The following is a 22,460-nucleotide window of genomic DNA, read 5'->3' as shown; positions in this document are numbered from 1 at the left end:
TGTGATATTTGCACTTGTATATTATACTTCAAAAATCCTATCCCTTGGGATTGCCTGACATTTTTATTTTCTCCTTTATTGTATAGTATTTTGGTATTTTTCAAACTTTCTTCAATGACCCTTTTAAAATGAGAAAACAAAGCCATCCTGCGACATCATCTTCTACATACTGACCAAAATGCTATAAATAAAACTTATACAAAATAGACATTTTTGCGTCTTTCACCACCATTAAAAATTAGTAGACAAGGGCTTCCCTGGTGGCACAGCAGTTGAAGAGTCCGCCTGCCGATGCAGGGGACACGGGTTCGTGCCCCAGTCCGGGAAGATTCCACATACCGTGGAGCGGCTGGGCCCGTGAGCCATGGCCGCTGAGCCTGTGCGTCCGGGGCCTGTGCTCCACAACGGGAGAGGCCACAGCAGTGAGAAGCCCACGTACCGCAAAAAAAAAAATTTAGTAGACAAGTTGGGACTTCCCTGGTGGACCAGTGGGTAAGACTCCACGCTCCCAATGCAGCAGGCCTGGATTTGATCCCTGATCAGGGAACTAGATCCTGTATGCATGCCACAACTAAGAGTCTACCTGCCACAACTAAAGATCCCGCATGCCACAATGAAGATCCCATGTGCTTCAACAAAGATCCTGACTGCCACAACTAAGACCTGGCCCAGCCTAAATAAATAAATTTTAAAAATTTTTAAAAAAATTAGTAGACAAGTTATTATCAATATACAAGCCTCTAAAGCAGCACTACCCAATAGAACTCTCTGCGATGGTGGAATGTTCTTTACCTGAACTATTGAATGTACTTGCCACTAGCCACATGTGGCTACTGAGAACCTGAAATGTGATTAGTGCAACTGAGGAACTGAATTTTAATTAAATTAAATAGTCACATGTGGCTAGCAGCTACCATAGCAGAAGTGTAGATTTTAAATATTACCACAGGACTAAAGAGAAAATTTTGACTTAGACCAGTGTTCAGTCTGGTGCCAAACTTCCAATGGAATTCAAATCCACATAGTAAGAATTTTATTCATAGATGCTATCCTGGGCTTCCCTGGTGGTGCAGTGGTTAAGAATCCGCCTGCCAATGCAGGGGACACAGGTTCGAGCCCTGGTCCGGGAAGATCCCATGTGCTGCGGAGCAACTAAGCCCGTGCGCCACAACTACTGAGCCTGCACTCTAGAGCCCATGAGCCACAACTCCTGAAGCCCTTGCGCCTAGAGCCCGTGCTCGGCAACAAGAGAAGCCACCGCAGTGAGAAGCCCGCGCACCACAACGAAGAGTAGCCCCTGCTCGCCGCAACTAGAGAAAGCCCGCACGCAGCAATGAAGACCCAACGCAGCCAATAATAATAAATGAAAAAAATAAATAAATTCATAGATGCTATCCTAATAGAGTAACCCTTCAGTTTGCTGTATTCAACTCTCTTAAAACCTCCTGTTTCAAATAGCTATATTACTTGATGAAGACAATGTTAAAATTAACAATTAATTAATTATTACTGTGGGTTCTAAACTTAATCTGGAAAATAAACTAGTGAGAATAACCAAAAAATTTTAGAAAAAAGATGGTTAAAAATAGTATATATTCTCATATATGTAAGAATTTAGTATATATGATAAAGATGTTATACTAGGCACCTCTTTAGACACATGTTCAACTCTTTATTCTGAAAACAGTTCATCAATTATAGCCCCTGCTGAAAAGGCAGACCCAGTATCTACATTAATACCACATGACCAAGCCCAAACACACTCCCAAATATAGCAAGACCAGTAAGATTCACTTTCCTAGGAATCTGTATTTGGGTCATTTAGACTGAGTTGATTAAACTACAGGGAACAGACCAGAACATTTCATAGACTTTAAGCCTTTCATTTTGAGATGTGATGGTAAGGTCATATAACAGAGAATAAGTATCCAGAAAAAATCTACAAAAACGAGAGAACTCTGCACACAGAGGCAGAAAAGATACACTTGAGGCCCCAAAGAGAAGACAGAAGCTGCCTAAAAACCTCTCAGTTCCAATAGGGCAGCTGTATATCTTGCTTGATCCTTCTGGAGTAGGCTTCTAATTCTTCAAAAGCAAATCACTCCTGATTAAGTCAGGGGTTGAAATATCAGAGAAATAACAAGAGAGAATTTTCCTAAATTGAAAACGTCTCTGAATCTTCAATATAATAATTAAACCCACTAAGTAACTAGCATCGTAAATGAAAAAGACTCTCACTTAAACATCCAGTCATAGAGATTAGAAATTATAGAACAGCCATTCAAAAGAATGCAATGTAGTCATTAAAAATGATGTAGAAAAATATCAAATGACATCAAAACACAGTACTGATCTATTATTACAAGGAGAGATAATTGGACATTATTTGCCTCCTGAGTAATGTTAACAGCAAGCATACAGGACTTGTGTTATTCTGAAAAACAAAAAAGAAAAAAACAAGGACAAAATCAAACCTGAATCTAATTCAACCTGTAGACCTAACTACCATTACTAGAAATATGGGGATAGAGGACAATCTTAAATGACACCAGGTGGACAAATTCAAACAAATCCTGAATATGAGGAATCCCACAGAACAAATAACACAGTTTTTTCAACAAATAAATGGCACCTCTCTTAAAAGAAATGTCATGCACATACCTTGTTTGGATTCTGATATTTAAAAAGCCAACTCTAAAATGACATTTTTTAAGCAATCCAAGAAAATTGTAACCGGGATGGATATTAGACTAAGAGTTACTGTTTTTTTCCAGCTATAATAATATTACTTTTTAAATGTCATTGCTATGGGTTTTGTTTGTTTGCTTGTTTTTTTGCGGTACACGGGCCTCTCACTGCTGCAGCCTCTCCTGTTGTGGAGCACAGGCTCCGGAGCGCAGGCTCAGCGGCCATGGCTCACGGGCCCAGCCGCTCCGCGGCATGTGGGATCCTCCAGGACCAGGGCACGAACCCATGTCCCCTGCATCAGCAGGTGGACTCTCAACCACTGCACCACAAGGGAAGCCCCATTGCTATGTTTTTTAAAGTGTTTATCTGTTTTAAATATATAAATTGTTTTATGGGTAAATAGATATATGATGTCTGATAGCTGCTTTAAAATATTCTAGTCCCTCACCCTTTCCTCCACTGATTCCCCCAAAAAAGAAAAGAAAAAAAACGGCAGGGGGTAAATAAAACAAACAGGGGAGGTAAAATATATTGATAATTGTTAAAGCTGAGTGATGGGCACAAGAAGCTTCATTATTCTGCCCTCTCTCTGCTTCGTATATGAAATTTCCTAAAAAAAAGATTCTAAAAATAAGGAGCATTTACAAATATGTTTCTATAAAACAAATACAACATTGATCCTAAACCAGATCTAGATAAACTTTCTCTCAGTTTATCTAGATTTGGTGTAATATCACTAATGAATATTATCTGGCAGCCCAAGATGGCAGAGTAGAAAGACCCTGAGCTCACCTCCTCTCATAAGCACACCAAAACCACAACTAACTGCAGAACAACCATTGATGAAAATGAAACTAATGCATTATTAAAACAATGAATTCTAAATGTAATAGCAAATAGGACTCTTCTACACATACACAAAACACACAAAACCAAAAAACCAAGAACAAAAGTATAATTCAGTATTAGGACATTTATCAATACACTTTAACATATTAAAAAATAAAATGTGAAAATAAATCTTATTCACCTTTACAGTTTAATATTAATCCTTGATGAAAATGCTGAACAAAATAGGAATAAAATGACTAACAAGAAAAAATATATGATTAATATATAATTAAATCAATAATATAATTTGTGTCATTTAACATATAATGTATATATAAAAAATATATAACTTATATGTTTTACTATTATAACTTATATACATATGTAAAAGGTTTCAAAAGCCAGTATCATGCTTACTTACAGAAACTAGAAGCACTCTCATTAAGGTCTCAAATGAGACAAGGATGACCATACTTCCCGGGTGCCTGGGACTATCTGAGTTTATATCTGTTCTTTCAGCATATATGATCATTCAATCTGTTACTATTATTATACTTAACACTTTTTTCCTGAGATATTATAAAAATTGCAAAGAAGGTAAATGATCATTATTTACAGAAGATATGACTGTATACTTGGAAAACCTGAGAAAATGTATTGAAACTATTACAAATAGAAGAATTCATTAATGTGGCTCAGGAAAAAACAACAACAACGACAGTAAATGTGGTTTGGGGGAAACAAAGAGAAACTAATATTCTTTATGTATAAAACTACAACTAATTAGAAAATGTAATAGAAGAAAAAATCTCAATTACACAGAAATAAAAGGTAAATTACTAAGAATCAACTTAAAAATCAACTTAAAAATACATTTAAGAAGTTAGTAAGAGGATGCTTAATTAATTAGATACGGGATATCCTTTCACGATCTACATGTATATCAAATCATCATGATGTATACTTTAAATATCTTACAATTTTGTCAATCATACCTCAATAAAGCTGAAAAAAATAAGAAAACTTTAAACATGCCTGAAGGAAATAAAGAAAACATCAGAAACAAAGCATGGTCTTAAGTAGATGACTTACTATCATAAAGAAGTCAGTTCTCTTCCAAATAATCTATAAAATATATCAAGGATATTTTGTTAACTATATAGGTTAACTCTAAAGTACATACGTAAAAATAAACAAGCAAGAATAGCCAAGACATCTTAAATAAAAGGGTCATAAAGAGGAACTAGACACATAAAATATTAATGAACTACAATAATCAAAACAGTATAGATCAATGAAAAAGAAAATAGAAAAGTCCAGAAATAGAACTAGATACATTAAGGAATTTGGAATGCAAACATTATAAACAAAGTCAAAAGACCAAGAACAAATCAGTTATTTTTTTTAAAAAACGCTGTTCTGGAATTCATAACACAAATAAAGGCCTAATTTAATACTGAAGAACCCTGTAAAACAGTAAAAAAGAAAAGAAAAAAAGACCAACAACCTAATTGACACAGGAGATAACCAGATTATTTGAAAAGATACTCAACCTCCCTCATAACAAGAAAGATAAGTATACATTAAAAGTATGAGGGCTTCCCTGGTGGCGCAGTGGTTGAGAGTCTGCCTGCTGATGCAGGGGACACGGGCTCGTGCCCCGGTCCAGGAGGATCCCACATGCCGCGGAGCGGCTGGGCCCGTGAGCCATGGCCGCTGAGCCTGCGTGTCCAGAGCCTGTGCTCCGCAGCGGGAGAGGCCACAACAGTGAGAGGCCCGCGTACCGCAAAGAAAAAAAAAAAGTATGAGATGCATTTTTTAACCAATCAGGCAGAAAAATGATCAAAGACTTTGATAACACACTTATTTGCGAGAGACTAGAGACACATATATGTGTTTGATATGAGTATGTACATGTACACCATGTATATAATTTGTCTATATATTATATGTATATCCTTGCTTTTACAATTCTGATAGGATTCACAAGAAACCAATAACAATAGCTGCATCTGGGGCAGGAAACAGAATGGCTGAGAAACTGAGTGTGGGAGACTTTTTAATATAAACCCTTTTGTTCTTCTTGTTTTTTATACCATAGACATTATCACTTTTCAAAGATAGATAAGTAAAATGTAAGTTTTAAAAATTAAAATACCAAATTGCCTTCCTCTGGTATTATAGACATACTAACTCCCTATAATGTTGATAACAATGTATACAGAGGTAGGATATACTGACATCACAATTTTATTCTCAAAAGAGAATGAAGACTCAGTGAACATTACTAGTAGCAGCAACAACAGCAACAACAATCTCACACTAGTTATAACTGCACAAGATAAAATTTTCTCATTGACTGAAAACTGACAGAAGAACCAATTATGTGACAAAACTGTGACTAGCAAAACTTCAAATAGAAATACTAAATATGTTAGAACAGTGTGGTACTAGCACAAATACAGACAAAAATAATCGAATCAAATAGAAAAGTCAGAAAGAAACTCTCGTACATATAGTCAAATAACTCTCAACCAGGGTGCTAAGACCATTCAGTGGGAAAGGGACAATTTTTTCAACAAATAATGCTGTCAAAAATGGATATTCACATACAAAACAATGAAGTTAGATGCTAACCTTATACTATATATAAAAACTAAAAATGGATCAAAAACTTAAAAATAAGAGCTGAAACTATAAAACTTTACCAAAAGTATAGGCAACAAAAGCAAAAAAAAAAGGTAAACTGGATTTCATGAAAATTAAAAACCTTTGTGCATCAAAGACACCACCAAACAGAATGAAAGGCAATCCACAGAATGGGAAAAAATATCTGTAAAATCTAAAAAGGGGTTAATGTCCAGAATATACAAGGAACTCCAACTCAACAACAACAAGAAACAAATAACCCTATTCAAAAAAATAGGCAAAGGGCTTGAATAGACATTTCTCCAAAGAAGATATACAAATGGACAATAAGCACATGAAAAAATGTTCAACATCCCTATCATTAGGAAATGCAAATCAAAACCGAAAAGACATACGATTTCACATCCATCAGGATGGTTATTATTTAAAAAGAAAAGAAAACAAAATAGAAAATTACAAGTGTCTGGCAAGGATGTGAAGAAACTGGAACCTTCCTGCGAATTCCCTGGTGATCCAGTGGTTAGGGGTCCGTGCTTCCACTGTGGGGAGCATAGGTTCAATCCCTAGTCGGGAAACTAAGATCTCACACACTGCAAGGCACGGACAAAAAAAAAGAAAAAGAAACTGGAAACTTCCTACATTGCTGGTGGAAATATGAAATAGCACAGTCACTGTGGAAAACTGGATGGAAATTCCTCAAAAAATTAAACAGAATTACCATGTGATCCAGCAATCACACTTCTGGGTATATATCCATAAGAAGTGAAAGCAGCGACTTGAACACATAGATATTTGTACACCAACGTTTATACAGCAGCATTATTCACAGTAGCCAAAAGAGGAAAACAACCCAAATACCCACTGAAGTATGACTGGATATTCCATAATGGAATTCCATAAATGGAATATTATTTAATCATAAAAAGGAAAGGAATTGTGACACATGCTACAACATGGATGAACACTGAAGACATGCTAAGTGAAATAACTCAGACACAAAAGGACAAACATTGTATGATTCCACTTATATGAGGTTCCTAGAGTAGTCAAATTCACAGAGACAGAAAGGAGAATGGTAGTTACCAGCAGCTGAGGCAAGGGGGAATAGGAGTTACTGTTTAACAGTTACAGAGTTTCATAGATCAATGGGACAAGATAGAAAGCCCAGCGATAAACCCACGCACCTATGGTCAACTAATCTATGACAAACGAGGCAAGGATATACAATGGAGAAAAGACAGTCCCTTCAGTAAGTGGTGCTGGGAAAATTGGACAGCTACATGTAAAAGAATGAAACTATAACACTCCCTAACACCATACACAAAAATAAACTCAAAATGGATTAGAGACCTAAATGTAAGACTGGACACTATAAAACTCTTAGAGGAAAACATAGGAAGAACACTCTTTGACATAAATCACAGCAAGATCTTTTTTGATCCACCTCCTAGAGTAATGGGAATAAAACCCAAAAATAAACAAATGGGATCTAATGAAACTTCAAAGCTTTTGCATAGCAAAGGAAAACATAAACAACACGAAAAGACAACCCTCAGAATGGGAGAAAATATTTGCATACAAATCAATGGACAAAGGATTAATCTCCAAAATATATAAACATTTCATGCAGCTCAATATTAAAAAAACAAACAACCCAATCCAAAAATGGGGAGAACACCTAAATAGACATTTCTACAAAGAAGACATACTGATTGCCAAGAAGCACATGAAAAGCTGCTCAACATCACTATTAGAGAAATGCAAACCAAAACTACAATGAGGTATCACCTCACACCAGTTAGAATGGGCATCATCAGAAAATCTACAAACAACAAATGCTGGAGAGGGTGTGGAGAAAAGGGAACCCTCTTGCACTGTTGGTGGGAATATAAACTGATACAGCCACTATGGAGAACAGTATGGAGGTTCCTTAAAAAACTAAAAGTAGAATTACCATATGATCCAGCAATCCCACTACTGGGCATATACCCAGAGAAAACCATAATTCAAAAAGACACATGCACCCCAATGTTCACTGCAGCACTATTTACAATAGCCAGGTCATGGAAGCAACCTAAATGCCCATCAACAGATGACTGGATAAAGAAGATGTGGTACATATATACAATGGAATATTACTCAGTCATAAAAAGGAACACAATTGGGTCATTTGTTGAGACATGGATGGATCTAGACTGCCATACAGAGTGAAGTAAGTCAGAAAGAGAAAAACAAATATCGTATATTAACGCATATATGTGGAACCTAGAAAAATGGTACAGATGAACCAGTTTGCAGGGTAGAAATTGAGACACAGATGTAGAGAACAAATGTATGGACACCAAGGGGGGAAAGCAGCAGGTGGGTGGGGGTGGGGGTGGGGGTGTGATGAATTGGGCGATTGGGATTGACATGTATACACTGATGTGTAAAAAATTGATGACTAATAAGAACCTGCTATATAAAACAAAATAAAATTCAAAAAAAATAGTTACAGAGTTTCAGTTTGGGAAGATGAAAACATTCTGGTTGCATAGCAATGTGAATAGACTTAATGCCACTGAACCGAACACAAAAAATGGTTAAAACGGTAAATTTTCTTACATACACTGTATCATATTTTTTTTTAAATGAAGGGAAAGAAAAGCTGAGAAAAATCTGTTAGGAGCAGGTCTGCACTACAAATGTTAAAGCTTTTCAAGCTAAAAGAAAAATTATACAAAATAGAAACGAACCTACATAAAGGAATGAAGGGCACCAGAAGTAACAAATAGGAAAATGAGGGAAGAAATAATTTTCCTGATTTGTAAATTTATGTAAAATAACGAAGGTAGACTTCCGGTTTCCATTTTTGAATATAAATAGCTTGGAAGTCACCACTCCATCCTAACAAGTAAAAAGCTGAAAAGACTGAAAAATCAACAACTTTTCCTGGGTTTGTAAGAGAGGGGAGGACAAACCATTGCCTTTAAGATTGGAGAGACAGACAGGTGAATACAGGGAGTAATAGCACACAGGAGCAGAGACACCAGTGGAAACCAGTGCAGGAACAAGTGCTGGGCTAACAAAACCTGAAATGTAAGTGATGAACTGCTAGAGGCTCAGTATGCATAACTCTCTGAGTTAAAAATTCCAGGGGTGCCCAGTCATGGAGGGCTCCCAAATATTGTGACATTTACGTCCAGGAGCCAGACCAGGTTCCTACAATACACATCAGAGAAATATACCCTTGTGCTCCTAGTAAGGGGAGTTGAAAAGGAACCATTTTGAAATACCAGGGCACTTTGTTCTTCTTAACAAAGCCTGCCCTCAGGGGAAACTAGTTAACCAGAGCCTAACCAGCTGGGGTATTATCGGAGTCTAATCTAATACCCAACTCTAGCAGTCTAGCAGTCCCTCCTATATCGGAGAAGAGAAAAAAACAACTCCAGTCCACTCAAGCCATCCTGTCCCACCTAAGGGGGTGAAAAACCTGAGAAACTTCTGTGAAGTTCCCAGTCCAGAGGCACAGGCTCACTAAAAGACTAAGACCCAATCATGGGATATAGAACACTTGCCCTCCCTGCCATATCTCACCACCAAATTACTAAAGGCCTGTTTAAAGCAACTTCTTTTACCCAGTATGTCATGTCCAGCTAACAAGAAAAAAATTATAAGGCATACCAAAAGGCAAAAAACACAACCTGAAGAGACTGAACAAGCATCAAAGCCAGATATGTCAGGGATGTTAGAATTATCATATCAGGAATTTAAAACAACTATGATTAATATGCTAAAGGCTCTACTGGATAAAGCATATAGCACGTAAGAGCAGACAAGCAATGTAAGCTGAGAGACAGAAGTCCTAAGGAAGAATTTTTTTAATGCTAGGAATAAAACACTGTAGCAGAAATGAAAAATGCTTTTGATGGGCTTCTTAGTAGACTGGACATGGCTGACAAAGGACTCTCTGAGCTAGATATATCAATAGAATGCTTGAAAACAAAAAACCTAAGAAAAATCTGAAAAAAACAGAACAGAATATCCAAGGACTGTGGGACAACTACAAAAGTTAAGATATGCATAAAGGGAATACTAGAAGGAAAAAAAAGAAAGGAACAGAAGACATATTTGAAGTAATAATGACCAAGATTTTCCCCAAACTGATGTCAGGCACGAAACCACAGATTCAGGAAGCTCAGAGAACACCAAACAAGATAAATGTCCAAAAAATTACATGTAAACATATCATCTTCAAACTACAGAAAATCAAAGATAAAAAAAAAAATCCTGAAAGAAACCAGTTACCCACAGAGGAACAAAGATAAGAATTACATCCAACTTCTCCTCGAAAGCATGCAAGCAAGAAGAGAGTGGAGTGAAATATTTAAAGCGTTGACAGAAAGAAAACACCAACCTAAAATTCTGTACCCTGAGAAATTGTCCTTCAAAAGTGAAGGAGAAATAAAGACTTTCTCAAACAAAAATTGAGGGAATTTGTTGCCAGTAACTTTCAAGAAATATTAAAAGAAGTTCTTCAAAGAGAGGAAAAATTCTTTATATACATAAAGTAAGAAAGAGCATGGAAAAAGGAATAGTAAATATGAATTTAAAACTTTCATTTTTCTTATTTGACCTAACATATAACAGTTTGTTCAAAATAATAATACCAATAATATCAATAAATAATAGTATACAGTTGACCCTTAAAACAGGTTTGAACTGCACAGTTCCACTTACATAAGTTTTTTTTGGTAAATATATTGGAAATTTTTTTGAAGATTTGCAAGAATTTGAAAAAACTCACAGATGAACCATGGAGCTTAGAAATACAAATAAATAAATAAATAGGAAAAAGGTATGTCATAAATGCATGAAATATACGTAGATGCTAGTCTATCCTTACATAGGCATAAGGTGAGTGATATTTAATATAAAATTAATGTGTTAGTTTTCTTACTATTTTATAACTTTCAAAGAATTACATTACCATATAATATTCCTCTCTGTTTCATAACTGGAGAAACTGCACATCAGCATATCATCACAGGTAAGTGTTTTTTAAAAAATGTAACAATGTTTCCAAGACCATATTATGAATATGACTGTAATACTTTATACCTTACAATTTTAAATGATTCATTCATTCATGTATAGGTCAGGCTACTGTGAAGCAACTGTATCAATTACACTAAGTTACCATAAAGTAAACATACTGCTGCTTTTTCATTATCAACGTATGAATTTTTATACCTCTAAATAAATATACATTTCTTTTTCACATCATCTTTTCATTTTTGATGTCCAGTGTTAGAAATGCATATAACATTTACAGTGCTTTGTATCATATAAGATAATATTGTTGTAGGTATTGACAGATGCTTCATCATCTTATAGATGATGTAAACTTACAGTATTGATACAGTACTGTAGATATATTTTCTCTTCCTTATGATTTTCTTAATAACATTTTCCTCTCTCTAGCTTACTTTATTGTAAGAATACATATAACATGCAAAATATGCATTAATTGACTTTATGTTATCTATTGGTAAGGCTTCTGGTCAACAGTAGGCTACTAGTACTTAAGTTTTGGGGGAGTCAAAAATTATACACAGATTTTTGACTGCTGGGGGGGTGGTGCCCCTAACCCCTGCATCGTTCAAGAGTCAACTGTATATGCGTGAAATAAATGACAGCAATCATACAAGGGATGGAGTGAGGAATTAAGATTACACTGTTATTTTTATAAGGTACTCACACTACCCATGAAGTGATATAGTGTTATGGGAAAGCACATTTGGATTTGCCATAAATACATATTGCAAAACCTAGGGCAACAAGTAAAAAAGGGGAAGGGAGGGAGGGAGGGAAGGAATATGATGGTTATGCTAGAAAGGAGAGAAAATGGAATCAAATAAAATACTTATTTAGTGTCTGTGCCACTGCACAGGGCCAGAGCCCACCTGGGCCAGACCCTGGGCCACTACCTGGGCCAAGCCCCACGCGTGCGTCCCACTGGTGCTCCCTGCGGTGGCAGAAGTTCTGCAGGTTGCATTGAACTTGGGACCTCTGCAAAGAAGACCATCTGGGTTTTTTTCGTTCCGAGATTGCAGCCTCCAGCCACACACGAGTGCTGGATATGTACCAGGCAATGCTGAGGGAGAGCAAGCACTTCAGTGCCGACAACTACAAAACTTACACCATCAGGAGGATAAGAGATGTCTTCAGAGAAAATAAGAATGTAAAGGATCCTGTAAAAATTCAAGCCCTAATGAATAAAGCCAAAAGAGACCCTGGGATAATCCATAGACAGGTCCACATTGGCCAACTATATTTGACTGACAAGCTTGTCAGTTAGAATCAAGAGAAGCCCAGGACCTAGGGAGCTGGGACCAGCCACCACCGGCAGCCATGGACCACCTTCAGCATCCATTCTGCTTTGCATGGGGGCTCCCAGCAGACCACGAGTGGCCTTTGCATCAGCTTTAAATAGGCTCTTGCTGTATCTGCCCTAAGAACTGATAAACTGAATGAGGTTTCCATTCTTCTGCAGCCTTAGTGACAAAGGATGGCTGTCTCTCCTTGGTTCAAGTGTTAGAATGAAGAGCTGGAGCTCCTCAAAAGACTGTTGTGTATTATTGTGTCTCCTCCACCCCACCTCTCTTTTGTAGCTCCTCAGCACTTGTATAGAGCATTTCCAGATTTTGTTTGTTGGTCCTTGACAATAAACTACAAAATGCATAAAAATAGTGGGAAACAAAAAGAGGAACACAGAACAAAAGCAAAAAATAGAAAACAGTCATAAATATGGTAAATATTAATCCAACCTTATAAATAATCACTTTGAACATCAATGGTCTAAATACACCAATTAAAAGACAAATTGTCAGAGAAGATCATAAAACAAGACCCAAATATTTGATGTCTAAAAGAAACCCACTTTAGAGATGAAAAAACTTATATATTAAAAGTAAATGAAGGGAGAAATATATACCATGCTAACACTAATCAGAAGAAAGCAGAGTACCTATATTAATTCCAGACACAGAAGACCTCAAAGAAAGGAAAGTTATCAGAGATTAAAAAAAAAAAAGGGCATTACATAATGATAAAGGGGCCAATTCTCCAAGAAAAAAATACCAATCCTTAACATGTATGTGCCTAACAACAGTGTGTCAAACTATATGGAGCAAAAATTAATAGAACTGCAAGAGAAACAGATAAATCCACTATCATAGGTGGAGTTGCTATCAGAAATGGACAAACCTAGCAAGCAGAAAATCACTAAGGACATAGCTGAACTCAACAATATCACCAATCAACTGGATATAACTGACATAACTGAAGTAGTCTATAGACTACTTCATAGTCTATAGACTACTTCATACAACAGTGGTAGAATACACATTCTTCCCAACTTCACGTGGACCATTTACCAAGATAGACCACATTCTGGAGATAAAACATACTTTAACAAGTTTAAAAAAATAAAAATCATAACAATGTCTGCACTCAGGCCACAATCGAATTAAATTAGAAATCAGTAACAGAAAGATAACTAGAATATCCCAAAATATGTGAGGATTAAACAACACATGGCTAAATAACACATGGATCAATGAAAAAATCCCAAGAGTAATTTAAAAATAGTTTGAGCTTAATGAAAATAAAAACACACCTTATCAAAATACATGGTAGGCAGTGAAAGTAGTATTGTGAGAAGAATTTATAGCACTGAAAGCATATATTAGAAAAGAAGAAAGATCTAAAGTCAATAATCTGAGCTGCTACCTTAGAAAACTAGAAAAAGAGCAAACTAAATCCAAATTAAGCAGAAGAAAAGAATAATAATTAGAGCTTAAATCAGTGAAATTGAAACCAGAAACTCAATGGAGAAAAATCAATGAAACCAAAAACCTGCTTCTTTGAAAAAAAATCAATAAAATCAGTAAGTCTCTAGCCAGGCTCACTAAGAAAAAAAGAGAGAAGACAAAAATTACTAATACCAGAAATGAAAGAGCAACATCACTACAGAGCCTATGGATGCTAAGGATAATTAAAAAAACATACTATGAACAACTCTATGCCCACAAATTTGATAATCTAATGAAATAGACCAATTCCTTGAAAGATACAATTTGCCAAATCTGACACAAGAAGAAATGGACAATATGAATAGGCCTAGATGTATTAAACAATTAAATCAATAATTAGTAACCTTCCAAAAAGAGAGCACCACATCCAGACAGGTTCACTTGTGAATCCTACCAAACATTTAAGGAAGAAACTACACCAGTTCTCTACAATCTTTTTCAGAAGATAGATGCAGAGGGAATGCTGCCAACTCATTCTATTAGGCCAGCATTATCCTAATACCAAAACCAGGCAAAGACATTAAAAGAAAGCTACACACCAATATCTCTCATGGACACAAATGCAAAAATCCTCAACCAAATAATAGCAAGATAATATTAAGAAAATTAATCCAACAGTGTGTAAAAAGAATTATAAACCATGACCAAGTGTGATCTATCCCAGCTATGCAGGTTGGTTCAACATTTGAAAATCAATTAATATAATCCATCACACACTGGTGGGCTACGAAAGAAAAATCACATGATCATATCAATAGCTGCAAAAAAGGATTTGACAAAATCCACACATACATGATAAAAACCCTCAGTATACTAGGAAGAGAGGAGCACTTCCTCAAGTTGAGAAAGAACGTCTACAAAAAAAACCCTAAAGCTAACATCATACTTAATAGTGAGAAACTTAAAAGATTTCTGAGATCAGGTACAAGGCAATGACATTCCCCCTCACCATTTCTTTTCAACTGTATGTCTTTCCTTATGTTATAAGACAAGAAAAGAAAATATAGGTATACAAATTGAGAGGGCTTCCCTAGTGGCTCAGTGGATAAGAATCCTCCTGCCAATGCATGGGACATGGGTTCGAGCCCTGGTCCAGGAAGATCCCACATGCTGCAGAGCAACCAAGCCAATGCTCCACAACTACTGAGCCTGTGCTCTATAGCCCGCGAGCCACAACTACTGAGCCCATGTGCCACAACTACTGAAGCCCATGTGCCACAACTACTGAAGCCCATGTGCCACAACTACTGAAGCCCATGTGCCTAGAGCCTGTGCAACAAGAGAAGCCACCACAGGGAGAAGCCCACGCACTGCAACAAAGAGCAGCCCCCGCTCACCATGACTAGAGAAAGCCCGCACGCAGCAACAAAGACCCAACGAGCCAAAAATAAATAAATAAATTTATTTATTTAAAAAAAAATTGAGAAGGAAGATATAAAACTGTCTCTGTTTGCCAATCGTCTATGTAGAAAATTTGGAAGTATCAATAAAAAACCTCCTGAAACTAATAAGTGATTATATCAAGGTTCGAGGATACAAGGTTTATTTATAAAGGTCAATTACTTTCCTATATACTAACAATGAACAAGTGGATTTTGCAATTAAAAACACAATACCAATTACATTAGCACCCCCGAAAATGAAATACCTAGGTCTAAATCTGACAAAATATGTACAAGATCTATAGGAGGGAAACTACAAAATTCTGATGAACAAAATCAAAGAAAAACAAAATAAATGCAGAAACATTCCATGTTCATGGACAGGAAGACTCAGTATCATTAAGATGTCAGTTCTTCCCAACTTCATCTATAGATTAAATTCAATCTCAATCAAGATCCCAGTAAGTAATTTTGTGAATACTGACAAACTAATTCTAAACTGTATATGAAAAGGTAAAAGATCCAAAATAGCCAACACAATACTGAAGGAGAAGAACAAAATTGGAGGACTATGCCATCCAACTTCAACACTTATTATAATCAAGACAGTATGACAGGCAAAAGAACTGACAAATACACTGATGGAACAGAATAGAGAGTCCAGAAATAAGCCAACATAAATATAGTTAATTGAACTTTGATAAAAGAGCAAAGGCAAAACACTGGAGCAAAGACAGCCTCTTCAACAAATGGCACTGGAACCACTGGACATCCACATGCAAAAAGAATGAACCTAGATCCACATCTCACCACCTACACATAAATAAACTCAAAGTGAACCCAGACCTAAATGTAAAACACTAAAGTATGAAACTCCTAGAAAAGAACAAAGGCAAAAACCTAGATGACCTTGGGTATGGTGCTGACTTTTTAGATATAACACCACAGGTACCATCTGTGAAAGAAATAATTAATAATCTAGATTTCATTAAAATTAAAAACTTCTGCTCTGTGAAAGACAATGTCAAGAGAATGAGAAGGCAAACCTCAGCCTGGGAAAAGAATACTTGCCAAAGACACATCTGATAAAGGAATTAACCAAAATATACAAAAAAGCACTCTTAAAACTCAACAAGAAGAAAACAAACAACCCAATTTAAAAATGGGCCAAAGACCTTAGACACCTCACCAAAGAAGACAAAAATGTAGCAAATAGGGCTTCCCTGGTGGTGCAGTGGTTAAGAATCTGCCTGCCAATGCAGGGGACACAGGTTTGAGCCCTGGTCTGGGAAGATCCCACATGCCACGGAGCAACTAAGCCTGTGTGCCACAACTACTGAGCCTGTGCTCTAGAACCCACGAGCCACAACTACTGAGCCCGCGTGCCTAGAGCCCGTGCTCCACAACAAGAGAAGCCACCGCAATGAGAAGTCTTCTCACCGCAACAAAGAGTAGCGCCTGCTCACTGTAACTAGAGAAAGCCTGTGCACAGCAACGAGGACCCAATGCAGTCCAAAATATTAAATAATTGATTAATTATTTTAAAATGTAGCAAATAAGCATATGAAAAGATGCTCAACATCATATGTCATTAGACTAATGCATGTTAAACGAGATACTACCACACACTTATTAGAATGGCTAAAATCAGGAAAAATGACAACAGCAAATGCTGACAAGAATGTGGAGATCTAGAACAAAAGGAATTCATTCATTGCCAGTGGAATGCAAAGTAGTACAGACACTTCGAAAGAAAGTTTGGCAGTCTCTTACAAAACTAAACCTACTCTTACCATATGATCAAGCAGTCATGCTCCTTAGTATTTACCCATAGGAGGTGAAAACATATGCCCACACAAAACCTGCACACAAATGATGAGAGCAGCTCTATTCATAACTGCCAAAACTTGGAAGCAATCACTGTGTCCTTCAGTAGGTGAATGGATAAATAAACTGTGGTACATCCAGACAATGGAATAGTACTTAGCACTAAAAGGAAATGAGCTATTAAGCCATAAAAAGACAAGGAGGAATCTTAAATATTACTACATACTGAAGGGCTGTAGTCTGAAGGGCTACATACTGTATGATTCCAACTATATATGCCATTCTGGAAAAGGCAAAACTATGGAGAGAGTAATAAGATCAGCGATTGACAGTGGTTTGCAGGGAGAGAGGGAAGGGATGAATAGGCAGAACACAAAGGATTTTTCGGGCAGTGAAAATACTCTGTACAATATAATGGTAGATACATGTTATTATACATTTGCCCAAACCCATTCAATGTACAGCACCCAGAGTGAATGGTAATGTAAACTATGGACATTGGGTGATTATGACCTCTCAATGTAGGTTCATCAGTCGTAAGAAATGTATCATTCTGGTGGGGGATGTTGATAATGAGGTGGCTGGGGAAGGGCATATATGGAAAATCTGTGTACCCTCCCTTCAATTTTACAGTGATCCTTAAACTGCTTTATAGAGCCTCAATTAAAAATTCATAATTGGGCTTCCCTGGTGGCGTAGTGGTTGAGAGTCTGCCTGCCAATGCAGGGGACACGGGTTTGTGCCCTGGTCCGGGAAGATCCCACATGCTGCGGAGCGGCTGGGCCCATGAGCCACGGCCGCTGAGCCTGCGTGTCCGGAGCCTGTACTCCGCAACGGGAGAGGCCACAACAGTGAGAGGCCCGCGTATCGCAAAAAAAAAAAAAAAAAAAATTCATAATTAAAAAAATAACTGATGATTTAAGAGAAAAAATAATAAAAAAATACTCTATGGTTCACAATACATACAAAAGTATATAACAAAAATTACCAGGGCGGAGTCAATATGGCAGAGTAAGAGGACACAGAGTTTGCGTCTCCCCACAACTAGGGCACCTACCAGGCACTGGTGGGGGACCATGGACACCTAAGGGGACAGGAAGAACCCCCGAGCAACTGAGTAGGACAAGGGGAGAGGAGAACTGGAGGTGGGATGGGGCTGGCACCCCTGAGGGGTGGCTGCAGGAGGGGACGGGTTCCCACGCTCAGGAGGGGTCCACTCACAATGAGGGGATCAGTGGGGACAGGGAGAGACCCTCAGGGGATTAGAGGACTGGAAGAGAATAGGCAAGCATTTCCCCCACCCACTCGAGCCCCCAGGAGCCTACTAAGGTCCCAGACTTGATCCTCTGCCCTCTTGAGGCCCCGTCCAGCCACACTGGGTCTAAGTCCTGTCTCCGCACCCCCACTCAGGGCCTTATCTGAGGCTAGACCCTGCCCCACCTAGACTCCATCCACCACAGCCAAGGGCTTTACAGGCATTTTTTTCTTTTTCCATTTCTTTTTCTTTTTGTGGTTGTGGTTCTGTTTTACCTTGTTGTTGTTGTTTCACTTATACTTTCATTTTTTCTAATAATCTTTTTATTTTTCTAATTTTATCTTTTATTCTTTGTTATTTTTCTGCTCCTTTTGGTTTGTTCCCCCCTCTTTTCTTTTTGCTGTTGTGGTTCTGTTTAACCCTGTTGTTTTTGTTTCACTTATATTTTTATTTTTTCTAATATATTTTCTATTTCTCTAATATTATTTTATTTTTTATTCTTTGTTATTGCACTGCTTTTTTTTTTCTTTTGTCACGATGTGGCTGGTGGGATCTTGGTTCCCAGGTAAGAGGTGAGGTCTCAGTTCCTGTGGTGGGAGTGCCAAGTCCAAACTGCTGGACTAAAAGAGAACCTCAGACCTCAGGGAATATTCATCAGAGTGAGGTCTCCCAGAGATCCTCATCTCGGCACAAAGACCCGGCTCTACCCAACAGCCTAAAAATTCCAGTGCTGGATGCCTCAGGTCAAACAATCAGTAAGACAGGAACACAGGCCCACTCATCAAAAAAAACAGAGAACAAAAGAATACGTTACAGATGAAGGGGCCAGGTAAAAACCTACAGGACCAAATAAATGAAAGGAAATAGGCAACCTACCTGAAAGAGAATTCAGAGTAATGTTAGTAAAAATGATCCAAAATCTCAGAAACAGAATGGAGGCAAGGACGGAGAAAATACAAGAAATGTTTAACAAAGACCTATAAGAACTAAAGAACAAAGAGTGATGAACACCACAATAACTAAAATGAATAATACACTACAAGAAATCAATAGCAGAAAAACTGAGGCTGAAGAACGAATAAGTGAGCTGGAAGATAGAATGGTGGAAATAACTGCCAAGGAGCAAAATAAAGAAAAAAGAATGAAAAGAATAGAGGACAGTTTCAGAGATCTCTGGGACAACATTAAACGTACCAACATTTGAATCACAGGGGTCCCAGAAGAAGAAGAAGAAAAAGAAAAAGGGTCTGAGAAAATATATGAAGAGATTATGGTTGAAAACTTCCCTAACACGGGAAAGGAAACAGCCAACCAAGTCCAGGAAGTGCAAAGAGTCCCTACGGGATAAACCCAACAAGAAACACACCAAGACACATAATTTACAAACGAACAAAATTTAAACAGAAATAAAAAAAATATCAAAAGCAGCAAGGGAAAAGCAACAAATAACATACAAGGGAATCCCTATAAGGTTATCAGCTGATTTTTCAGCAGAAACTCTGCAGGCCAGAAGGAACTGGCAGGACATATTTAAAGTGATGAAAGGGAAACGCCTACAACCAAGATTACTCTACCCAGCAAGGATCTCATTCAGATTCAACAGAGAAATCAAAACCTTCACAAACAAGCAAAAGCTAAGAGAATTCAGCACTCCCAAACCAGCTTTACAACAAATGCTAAAGAAACTTCTCTAGGAGGGAAACACAAGAGAGGAAAAAGACCCACAAAAACAAACCCAAAACAATTAAGAAAATGGTAATAGGAACATACATATCGATAATTACCTTGAAAGTAAATGGATTAAATGTCCAACCAAAAGACACAGACTGGCTGAAAGGATACAAAAACAAGACTCATATATATGCTGTCTTACAAGAGACCCACTTCAGACCTAGGGATACATAAAGACAAAAAGTGAGGGGATGTAAAAAGATATTCCAAAAAAAAAAAAAAAAGATATTCCAAGCAAATGGAAATCACAAGAAAGCTAGAGTAGCAATATTCATATCAAATAAAATAGACTTTAAAATAAAGACTGTTAAAAGAGATAAGGAAAGGCACTACATAATGATCAATCCAAGAAGAAAATATAACAATTATAAATATTTATGCACCCAACATAGGAGCATCTCAATACATAAGGCAAATGCTAACAGGGAAATCTACATTTTCCCATAAAAGGGGATATTGACAATAACACAATAATAGTGAGGGACTTTAACACTCCACTTACACCAATGGACAAGTCATCCAGACAGAAAATAAATAAGGAAACACAAGCTTTAAATGACACAACAGTCCAGATAGATTTAATTGATATTTATAGGACATTCCACCCAAAAGCAGAATACACTTCCTTCTCAAGTGCCCACAGAACATTCTCCAGATAGATCACATCTTGGGTCACAGATCAAGCCTTGGAATTTTTAAGAAAACTGAAATCGTATCAAGCATCTTTTCTGACCACAACACTATGAGATTAGAAATCAATCACAGGAAAAAAACTGGAAAAAACACAAACACATGGAGGCTAAACAGTGTGCTGCTAAATAACCAAGAGATCACTGAAGAAATCGAAAGGAAATAAATAATACCTAGAAACAAATGACAACAAAAACATGAAGACCCAAAACCTATGGGATGCAGCAAAAGCAGTTCTAAGAGGAAAGTTTATAGCAATTCAATCTTACCTCAAGAAACAAGAAAAATCTCAAATAAACAATCTAACCTTACACCTAAAGCAACTACAGAAAGAAGAACAAAAAAAACCCAAAGTTAGTAGAAGGAAAGAAACCATAAAGATCAGAGCAGAAATAAATGAAATAGAAATGAAGAAAACAATAGCAAAGGTACATAAAATTAAAAGTTGACTCTTTGAGAAGATAAACAAAATTGATAAACTTTTAGCCAGACTCATCAAGAAAAAAAGGGAGACGTCTCAATCAATACAATCAGAAATGAAAAAGGAGAAATTACAACTGACACTGCAGAAATACAAAGGATTATAAGAGACTACTACAAGCAACTATATGACAATGAAATGGACAACCTGGAAGAAATGGACAAATTCCTGGAAAGGTACAACCTTCCAAGACTGCACCAGGAAGAATTAGAAAATATAAACAGACAAATCACAAATAATGAAATTGAAACTGTAATTAAAAATCTTCCAACAAACAAAAGTCCAGGACCAGATGGCTTCACAGGTGAATTCTATCAAACATTTAGAGAAGACCTAACACCTATCCTTCTCAAACTCTTCCAAAAAATAGCAAAGGGCAGAACACTCTCAAACTCGTTCTACGAGGCCACCATCACCCTGACACCAAAACCAGACAAAGATACCACAAAAAAAGAAAACTACACAGCAATATCACTGATGAATACAGACATAAAAATGCTCAACAAAACGCTAGCAAACTGAATCCAACAACGTATTAAAAGGATCATAACATAACACCATGATCAACTGGGGTTTATCCCAGGAATGCAAGGATTCTTCAATAAATGCAAATCAATCAATGTGATACACCATATTAACAAATTGAAGAAAAAAAACTATATATCTCAATAGATGCAGAAAAAGCTTTTGACAAAATCAACGCCCATTTATGATAAAAACTCTCCAGAAAGTGGGCACAGAGGGAACCTACCTCAACATAATAAAGGCCATATTCGAAAAACCCACAGCAAACATCATTCTCAATGGTGAAAAACTGAAAGCATTTTCTCTAAGATCAGGAACAAGACAAGGACTTCCACTGTCGCCACTATTATTCAACAGTTTTGGAAGTCCTAGCCATGGTAATCAGAGAAGAAAAAGAAATAAAAGGAAACCAAATTGGAAAAGAAGAAGTAAAACTGTCACTGTTTGCAGATGATACGATACTATACATAGAAAATCCTCAAGATGCCACTACTGGAGCTAATCAATGAATTTAGTGAAGTTGAGGGATACCAAGTTAATGCACA

General features: G+C 37.0%; 2 protein-coding genes across 2 annotated transcripts in view; one reads left to right on the top strand and one right to left on the bottom strand.

Moving 5' to 3' along the window:
• Positions 1–22,460, bottom strand: part of BRIP1 (BRCA1 interacting helicase 1) — a 204,216-nt gene that overhangs the window by 139,700 nt on the left and 42,056 nt on the right. The window lies entirely within an intron of this gene.
• Positions 8,723–12,508, top strand: LOC132511425 (LYR motif-containing protein 4-like). Its single transcript, XM_060134599.1, has 2 exons — positions 8,723–8,758; positions 12,257–12,508. Exons 1-2 carry the CDS (start codon positions 8,723–8,725, stop codon positions 12,506–12,508), a joined length of 288 nt encoding a protein of 95 aa, XP_059990582.1.

The sequence above is a fragment of the Lagenorhynchus albirostris genome, chromosome 20 (genome assembly GCF_949774975.1).
Source record: "Lagenorhynchus albirostris chromosome 20, mLagAlb1.1, whole genome shotgun sequence".
Lineage (NCBI taxonomy): Eukaryota > Metazoa > Chordata > Mammalia > Artiodactyla > Delphinidae > Lagenorhynchus > Lagenorhynchus albirostris.
The sequence above is the reverse complement of the archived record's forward strand: the minus strand, read 5'-3'. Positions and strand labels throughout refer to the sequence as shown.

Coding starts and splice junctions, on each gene's coding strand:
- LOC132511425 (XM_060134599.1), top strand. CDS start 8,723: ATGCCACTGAACCGAACACAAAAAATGGTTAAAACG. Junction 8,759..12,256: donor CACAAAAAATGGTTAAAACG/GTAAATTTTCTT, acceptor TTTCGTTCCGAG/ATTGCAGCCTCCAGCCACAC.